The sequence below is a fragment of the Mus caroli genome, chromosome 8 (assembly GCF_900094665.2).
Source record: "Mus caroli chromosome 8, CAROLI_EIJ_v1.1, whole genome shotgun sequence".
Classification (NCBI taxonomy): Eukaryota; Metazoa; Chordata; class Mammalia; order Rodentia; family Muridae; genus Mus; species Mus caroli.
Window position 1 is genome coordinate 75693507 of NC_034577.1, and position 9602 is coordinate 75703108.

General features: G+C 49.8%; 1 protein-coding gene across 6 annotated transcripts in view; it reads left to right on the plus strand.

The window, feature by feature from the left end:
- Cacna1a (calcium voltage-gated channel subunit alpha1 A) overlaps window positions 1-9602 on the plus strand; it is a 293753-nt gene that overhangs the window by 10257 nt on the left and 273894 nt on the right. For all 6 annotated transcript variants that reach the window (XM_029480502.1, XM_029480505.1, XM_029480504.1 and 3 more), the window contains exon 2: window positions 7033-7333. In XM_029480502.1, the coding sequence (XP_029336362.1) occupies window positions 7068-7333 (266 nt within the window). In that variant the 5' untranslated portion in view covers window positions 7033-7067. The remainder of the gene's footprint in view (window positions 1-7032; window positions 7334-9602) is intronic.

The window sequence follows — 9602 nt, forward strand, 5'->3', positions numbered from 1 at the left end:
TCCTCCTCCTCCTCCTCCTCCTCCTCCTTCTTCTTCTTCTTCTTCTTCTTCTTCTTCTTCTTCTTCTTCTTCTTCTTCTTCTTCTCCAATCAGAACCAGTTGGGGGCAGAGTCCCCCAGTGTCTTACATACAGACACTTGTGTTTTTTTGGGGGAACGTAATTGGCATTCATAATACAAGCAGCTATACAGGAGCATCTGTGAATTGGCATGAGATCTTATCTTGCAGTTAAGGTTTGTCTTCAGATGGTGGAGGACATCCAGCATGTGCCACTCTGAGTCATCTGGACAATAAGGGAAGGAGACAAGTCTGCTCCTGTTTGGCACAGATGCCATTTTCCCAAATGTGATCTGAGGTTGACTGTCTAGGAGCAGAACATGTGGTCATTGTGCATGCACTGCCGGGTGTCAGAGGGTCGCTCTGCATAGACTCAGATGCTGAAACACTAGTTTCTGCCAGGAGAGTGTTAGACAGTGCTTCAGGGAACTTTAAATTGTGCAGTATTTAAAACAGCAAGTCTCCTCCAGGAATTAATTCATGGTATAGCAGGTGGCAGATCTCTGTACTGCCATTGGCTGCAACATTTGAACAACAACAACAACAACAACAACAACCCCAAAGACTGGTTATGCACAGTGGTGAGTGGTGTATTACCAGCTATTCAGGAGGGTGAATCAGAATGGCTCCATCCCAGGAGTTCAAGGCCAGCCAAGCCAACACAGCCAGACTCTATCACACAGAGAGAGGGATTGAGGAAGAGAGAAAGAGAGAGAGAGCAATTAGGGAGGGAGCAGGGAGAGAAAGAGAATACAGGAGCTGACCAGGAAGGAATGAAGACAGGACAAGCACTGGGATGGGACCCACAGAAAAGCTAGGACAGAGCACACTGATCTCTGATGGAGAAGCTGCAGCGTCCTGGAAGCTTAGGGGGGTTATTATACACAGCGCAACAGGAGCAAAGTGTTTATGATATACAACTGCATGGGGAGCTAGGGTTATTACATACATATGCACAGGAGGCAGGGTTATTATATGAAGGAGACAGGTTTAGCTAATCTCAGTAGGAGCAGTCCGAAGCTGTCAGCATCTAGGGGGAGAAAAGCTACTATGGGCATTTTCTGTACAGCTGTCAATATTCACACTCAGACCCAAGGAAGCCTTCGCCATCCTTCTGAGCTTCACCCCAGGTAGGCTTTGCCATCTTCCCATGGGTCCGGGGCATTTCAGTCCTGATCATGGGTGTGCCCATATCCACAGCACGCATCCACTCAGGGACAGCTGAGGTGGGAGAGGAGACAATAAGGAGAGAAAATAAGCTGGAGGCCATACAGCCCTATCTCAGGCGTGAGCCTCATGTCATATGGGCAGGTGATGAACCTGACCTATGCCTGTGAGGCTGTCACATCCACACTGTATGGCCTCCAGCTTATTTTCTCTCCTTATTGTCTCCTCTCCCACCCAGCTGTCCCTAGGTGAGGCACATCCCCATGTGCTTTGTCCTTTTGTCTGTTGGCAAACACAGTTGGTGAGATTTGCACACCTGCTCACCAGGCCTGTAGGTGCCTGGGCCAGCTCCAGCTGGGGAGTATCTGCTGGTGGCCAATGGTTGTTTGTCTCCTGTGTGTACACACAGGACAGCTGTTGCCCAGCTCATGGGGGTGGGGCACCCGGTTGACCTTTCTGGAACAGCTTTTCCCAGGCATTGAAGGTACCTTACTCCTGCTTGCACAAATTCCAAACTCTAGGGTCTACCTTTCATACCCCAAGGTCACTGCCATCTCCAGCTCACCCTGAAGGCTCAAAGACTCTGCACTCTGCCCACCCTCTCTGCTGACAGCTTCCAGGTCTTTGGAGCCAGCCAATCATGGACTGAAACTGTTTTAAAAGGCTGGGATAGGGTTCAATGTGGCAGGATACTGGGTTCTACCACACAGCACAACATAAGTCGGGTGCTTGGGAGACTGGAGGCAGGAGGATCAGGAAATCATGGTCATTTTGAATACATAGTGAATTCAAGGATAGCTTGGGCTGTTTGAGGCCCCTGTCTCAAATTTGTTTATTATTTACAGATGTGTTTTATCACTTTAAATTATGTATTTGTGTGTGTGTCTGTCTGTGAGCTGGCAGGCATGCGCATGTGTGAATGCAGGTGTCTGCTGAGTGTGGAAGAGGGCCTGGAACTGGAGTTCCAGCAACCACACTCGCCATGGGTGCTGGGAAGAACAGGAGTCTTGACCACTGTGCGGGCTCTCCTGACATCGCTCTTATATTTACATGGCATCTGTAGTGGATATGTACACACTTTGTCTCCATCACTCTGCCCTGAACAGTACACACTAGCAGCTGTTGGCACACCATCGATGTCAGAATGCAAGTTGTATGTAGCTGCTGCTGACAGACGGCAGGAGGACAAGATCAGGCTTTGTAGAGAGGACTTGAACACCTGTGCCGCAGGACCAGCATGGGTTCGGGAAGCAAGCTCCTGGGGACACTGAGGGACAGCATTTGTATCACGGTCCCTTGGTAATTCTGCAGCTTAGAATGAAAGCCTGCAGGTCCCTCTACAGCTGGTGGTGATGTCCTGGGTGGTGATGTCCTGGGTGGTGATGTCCTGGGTAGTGGTGTCCTGGGTGATGGTGTCCTGGGTAATAATAGGCTGTATGTCCTTTGTGTGTCCTTTGGGGTATACTATGTCTCCTTTCTACTGAAGAAGGGTCCAGATGCCCAGTGAGGGCTTGCAAGATGCAATGCACTTTTCTAAGGTATACTTGTTCCTAGGAATGTTTAGGAATGTTCAGTTTATCTATCATCCACTCCTTTCCCTCCCCTTTTTGCTGGAGACAGAACCTTGCACGTGCTAGGCAAGGGCTCTATCTTTGTGTCATGTCCCTAGCCTCTCACTGGTGGAAATGAGGCAGGCCTTCTGCTACTGAGCCATGATCCCTCCCTCCTCCTCTTTTTGACTCAGGAAGAGATAAATACTCCACAGCACACTTCACCTGTGAGAGTCTCATCTGTATGGGTCAGTAAGGTTAGTTAGCAGGGACGGACCATTCTGTCAGTGACTGGAACATCACAGTGAGGGGTCAGTGAGCCTGAGATCTATGCCTTCCGTCCAGTTACACGTCTGCAAAACAGCTGGTGTTTCTTAAAAGAATGGTACTCTTTTTTTTCAAGGACAGTAGGTGCGGGGCTGTGGGCACCAGGAAAATAAAGGGAGTGGGGGAGAACTTGAGTCCCACCAGAGTTCCAGTGCTCTAGGTGGGTAGACGCAGAAGGGCTGCTGCATGCTTTCCACGAGGCCCCAGATGAGTGTCTGGCTGTGTGAAGCCACTAAACCCCAGCTTGGCGGATGGTGGAAGGGGGATGGGGTGGGGGGCAGTCCTAGGTACCAGGCTTTCAGCCTCAGGCATCCCAGACACCTTTGAACTGCGGAAGAGCTGAGAGCAGAATAGGGGCCTCAGGGGGCTTCTCAGTTAGCCCCCAGGCCAAAGGGAGGAGAGGAAAGGGGGAAAGGGGGCACTGGGTGGTTTCCACAGGAGCGAGAGTCTTTGGTCAGGTCTGTTCCAGTGGGAGGTTAGACTTGGCTCATTAGAGGAAAGCTATCCCATTGTTAAGCACAGGGGGCCTTGATGAGCAGAGACAGTCAATGGTTTTGGAGCTTTATTGTAGAAATGCAGGGAGAAAGAGAGAAGGTAGAAAGAGAGAGAGTGGCCGGGCATGGCCACATGGAGAGAGGGGAGGAGGGAGAGAGAGAAGGAGGGCTAGAGAGGAGGAAAGGTGAGAGTTTAAAGTGAGGAGGGGCCAAGCAGCCCCTTTTATAGTGGGCTGGGCTATTTTGTTGTTGCCAGATAACTATGGGGAGGAGCATACCTGGCTATAGTCAGGTAACTGTGGGGGTGGAGTCTAGCCAGAATGCCAGGAGCTTGGGACATTGTCTGTGTGACTGATAATCACACACCTCTCCAGTGGGGGCTGTGGGGGCAGTAACTTTGACAGGAGCCAGGGGTCCAGGAGACATGATTGAATACCTTCTGTCCCATGTAGGTGGAAATCACCACCCATTGGATCCCCCGGGGTTCAAGACCTATGCTTGACTGGAGAACAGGCTGTCTGTGCGCAGCCCACTGCCCCACAAGTAGGAAAGTATTTGGCTCAATCACAAAAGCCTTCAGAGATGCTCACAGTACAGAGGGAGGTTGCAGGTCAGGATCTATTAAACCCTACAAATTCCAGGATTTGAAAAGAGATTGGAGGGTTCCTGCACTTGTCACACAATTACAATGGAACTTGAGAAAGAGCACAACAGGAAGTAGGGAGGCCTGGCTTCCTGCAGTGGGGACCTTGTGATCTGGCTACTTGCTTCTCTGTGTTTATATGTACAGAAAATTCATGGATGCTGGAGTCGCTCGTGTTTGTGTGAGAAGCTTCCTAATTGCATTCTTCACTTTTGCCAAATTTCCAGTTGATTCTGAGAACTCTGGGCTTGAAAAAATGCCGTGAGAAAGGGTGGATTCCAAACAGCAAGTACTGCATGTCCTGAGAACTAAGAGAAGTCTTCCCTGTGGTCCGTGACACCTTGTAGGATCCACTCATGCTCTCTGCTCCTCTCTTTGCTCAGTTGTTTTTCCTGGGCCTTTGCTTGGTCTTTGAGCAAGCCCCACACAGTCCTGCCTCAAGGCCTCTGCTTATGCTGTTCCAGGTGGCTGGAAAGCCCTTCCTTCAAATACTGCATGATTTCTGCATCACCTTCAGGCCCCCGCTTGGCGGTCCCCTCCACTGTGGCCTCCTCTGGGCTCTATTTAATACGTTACTGGATCACCCAACATGTCACATCAACTCTTCATTAAAGGCTAAATTGAATGCCACATGAAATTAGTATATTCAAGTGTAATTCCAAGTACCTTCAAATGGCTATATTTGGAGAAAGAATCTGTTAAATAGGTAATTTATGAGCTGGGGATGTAGTTCAGTTTGATGTAATACTTGCCCAGCATGCACAAGGCATGATAAAACCCTATAATGCTATAATAAACCCTTTATGCGAGCCCCACATAAAGCCAGATGAGGCAGCACACATCAGTAATCCAGGCTCAGGAGATCACTGCAAGCTGGGCTACATGGTAAGATCGCATCTTAAACAACAGCTTTCCCTGGCCTGCTGGTGTTCTGCACTCACTGTGGAGAAGGACCAACCAGCAGCTTCAACACAGGCCAGGGCACACAGAGCCCCCATGGGCAGGGGAAAGCTCTCAGTTCCCATGGTTGAGTCTGTACTGAACACCTACATGTGATTTTCTTCCTAAACAATAGAGTGTGCCAGCCACATTCACACTCTAGGTGTCCTAGGTCACCTAGAGAGACTTTGGTGTTTGTAGGATCATGTCCCCAGTCTCTGTAAGTCTGTGGTGACAAATAAAAAAGCCAGTCTGACAGTACAGATCTGTCTGTCATACCGGCTTCTCAAGAGGCTAAGGCAGGAGGATCACAAGTTTGGGGCCAGCCTGGGCTACAAGAATAAGTTTCATGACAAACTCGGTGAAACAGAAAGTGAAAAAGAGCTGGGAGTTGAGTCCTGTGTGGTGTGCTCTGCCTCTGCCTCCATACTACAAGTAGATAGAATTAAACCAAGGACAAAGTAACAGATTAAAGAGCTGGCATGGTGGTGCATATGTATAAGCCCCACACTGTCCAGGCTCAGGTAGAAGATTGTGAGTTTCAGCCTAGCCTTGGCAGCAAGGTGAGACAGCCTCAAAAAATAGAATAATAGGGGCTAGAGAAATGACTCAGTGGCTAAAGGCTCTGGCTGCTCCTGCAGAGGACTGGGGTTCACACCATGCCCACATAGTGGTTAACAACGAGCAGGATTCCATTTCAGGGGATCCAGCACCATCTTCTTACCTCCCAGGGCGTGTACACAGACAATGCACAGGCTGCATGGAAAAACACTCGTGCACATAAAAAAACAGCAAAATCTGAAAGGTATAGGATGGCTCTGTGGGTAAAGGCCACTGCTACCAAGCCTGATAGCTTGAGCTCAGTCTCTGGAGCCCAAGGATGGAGGGAGAGAACTGATGCCTACAGCATTGTCCTCTGATCAGTACAGATGGCCCATGGCACACCCATACACCCATCACACACACACACACACACACACACACACACAATTTAAATAACAACAAGAAGAAAATATAGGGCTGGGGGGTAGCTTAGTATATTGGGACCTGAGTTCAATCCCTAGGGTATGTGTGTCGTGTCGGGGGTGGGGGTGGGGACAGAGGCCAGGCATGGTGGTACAAGCTAGAATCACGATGCTGGGGAGGCAGAGACAGGCAGACTAGACTAGGCTCACTGGTCAGCTAGCATCGTCTACTCTATTCCAGGCCAGCGAAGAGACTGTCAAAAAAACTAAGGTGGGTAGCCCCTGAGGAATAGCACCTAATGTTGATCTCTGGCTTCCACATGCATATATACACATACCAGTGCCCCGTGTACACTGCAAACACATGAATATACACAGAGAATAAAACATCGAAACAAAGAAACTAACAGACAGGCTCTCGGTGTGCTTTCTAACTACACAGGAAGCAGATCAGGACCAGCCTCTTGGTCCAGTGCAACTGAGTTTGAACTTGCCATCAGGGATCTGAAGTCCATTGGACGCAGGTCCAGAGCACAGAAAGCAAGGGCTTTAGAGGGTCCACTTGGCAGAAGGGAGCACCTAGATGTGAGAAAGCACCCCTACCCCACCCCACCCCAGTTCGATCTGGAGCTAGGTAGTTCTATTGCTTAGCATCAGCCACACCCTTGCGCCCTTTCAACCCATGGCCTGTGTTGCCCGGCAACTGCTAGAAGTGTCTTTCCTGCCCCCCAGTTGCCAAGGGAATACTCAATCCTGGCAGCCGGGCCTGGGGCGCTGAACTTCCGGGCTCAGGGTGGGGTGGCCTCTGCTGTTCACACCTGCTCGCGCACAGCCCTGGCCTCCCCGCAGTTTCTCTCACTCTGCTCTCCTTGTCTCCTCTCTCCCTCCAGTTTCCTCTCCTGGGATTTCTGAGCAAGGCCCATGGATGCCGAGGGCCTCTTGGGGCTCTGACCCCATGCTTTCTCCCCTCAGTCATGAGCTCCTGCACAGCCCAAGGTACCCAGGCACGGACTGCACCCTGGCAGGCTCATCCAGGACTCTGCATGTCCCGTGGTCACAGCAGATGAGTGGAAGCCTCGAGGGGCCAACTCTGAAACGGCGTGGTGGCGTGGTGGACCACCGGGATGTCATCTTGGCCCACCAGGCGCACAAAATGCACAGCACCCCTCAGGCCAGAAGGAAAGAGTGGGAGTGAGTATTTACCGGGCAGGCTGCAAGGGAGCTGTGCGGGGGGCTTGTGGGCCAGCCAAGCCTCAACTGGCAAGCTTCAGGGGATAGAATGCGCTGATATGGTGTGGGTGACTCAAGTTCTCCCTTGACAGTCCATCAACCCTCTGCCTTAAGGTTGCCTGGAATACTCAGATCCGGCTTTGTGAAGGACCCGGATCCCTTGTGCGCAGTGGAGCCAGAAAGGACTGGCAGAGGGGACAAGTGCTTTCGCTGGGGGCTGGGGTAGGGTGCGGGGAGGTGGGGCGTGTTGGGAAAGGCTGGGAAATTCTGCCTTCAGAGGGACTCTGGCCCTCTGGGTCTCACTTCAGGCTCCAGATAGACCTTTGTGCTCATGGCAACGTGGGACTAGCCAGGGTTTGAAGAATGTGGTGGCTTCCTGAGTTGATTTGTCATCCCTAAAGTGGGTCTTCTCTCCCTCATATCCTCCCCACCCCCACTCCCCGCTGTGCGTGTGTGCTATCTGGTGCTTGGGACTAAACACCTTCCCAACTTCCACCAGCTGTGAGGGAACGAGCCACCCACGCTGATAGCTAATGGGAAGTGGTTTGGAGAAAGGTTCAACTACAAACAATCCCTTTGCCACTGCATCTCTAAGCGGATTGCTAGGGCTTATTAACATTTTATTTCAAAGGTGTAAAGCTGGGGTGGTTTCCTGGGCTGACACTGATGGCTGTGATGAACCCATGAGTAACAGCAGGAGCCGCGGATGCTAGCAAGACAGGAACCAGCTTAAGTCCCTCAGTCTTCATACCCTGAAGCCTGTGGGTGCTGATGGGCAGGTACGAATGCAAGGTGGGCTTGACCACGTCTGGTAGGCTGGATTTGAAGCAGAACATCTGGCGGTCTACTTGACGTGCCCTCTGAGGTAGTTCCTGAAGTTATGGCGACACCTGGTGGTGTGTCTGAGCATCCATGGGCAGCAGCAAACTGACCCGCGTTCCTCACCCTTAGGTGTTGCCATGTATCCGGCTTTCCTCCCATGCATGTGTCCACCTGTTCACTCAGTATGTCTACCCATGCATCAGTTACCCCAACCATATGTCTTCCCACGTACGCCTACTTTGCCTCTCCCTCCTCCATCCACACACTCTGTCCAACCCATCCAATCCGTCCTTCACTAGTAACCAAAGTGCCTAGATTGTGCCTCTCCAGGTCTTCTCCCCACCCTTTCTCTTCGGTCTCTCCACATTCATGCTCTTCTTGCTTTTTTTTCCCCTCAGAAGCAATGAGACCTTTAAAAGGTTGTAATGAGTATTCACACAGCCTTTCAGCAAGGAGATTCCCTACCCCCACCCACCCCCCTCGCGCCTTTTGGAGACAGGGTTTCTCTGTGTAGCCCTGGCTGTCCTAGAACTTTCTTCGTAGACCAGGCTGGCCTCAAACTCACAGAGATCCTCCTGCTTCTGTCTCCAGAGTGCTGGGATTTAAGGTGTGTGCCACCACCACCCGGCTCAGGAAAGAAACTTTTAGGGATAAGAAAGTGTTTTGTTTTGTTTTTATTTTTTTTTTAAGATTTATTTTACGTTTTATTTTATGTCTATGAGTACGCTATAGCTGTACAGATGGTTGTGAGCCTTCATGTGATTGTTGGGAATTTAATTTTTTAGGACCTCTGCTCACTCCAGTCAGCCCCGCTCGCTCAGTCCCTGCTCGTTCCAGACCAAAGATTTATTATTATAAATAAGTAAACTGTAGCTGACTTCAGACACTCCAGAAGAGGGCGTCAGATCTCATTGTAGATGGTTGTGAGCTACCATGTGGTTGCTGGGATTTGAACTCAGGACCTTCAGAAAAACAATCCGTGCTCGTACCCACTGAGCCATCTCACTAGCCCAAGAAAGTGTTTTTTTAAAAAACACATTTCAATAGATTTTATTTATTTTGTGAGCGAGCACTTGGAGAGTGGTGTGGGGTGGCGTGGCTGTGGAGGTCAGGTATTCTAGAGTATTCTAGTCAGGTATTCTTCCACTGTTTTCTACCCCTGTCAAGAAGACAATTTTTCAGCACATCCCTGGGTGTTTACTTTGTTTATTTATAGATATATTCTGCTAAACAGATCATGTAAATTAAAACGGAAATGGGGATATCAATAAAATATATAGTATTTTGAAGAAATTTTGTTTGTTGCTTTTGAGGCAACAAATTTTCTTTCTAATCTTTTAAAAATTTTTCTTTTTCTCTTTTGTTTTTTTCTTTTCTTTCTCTCTCTTTTTTCTCTCTCTCTCTCTCT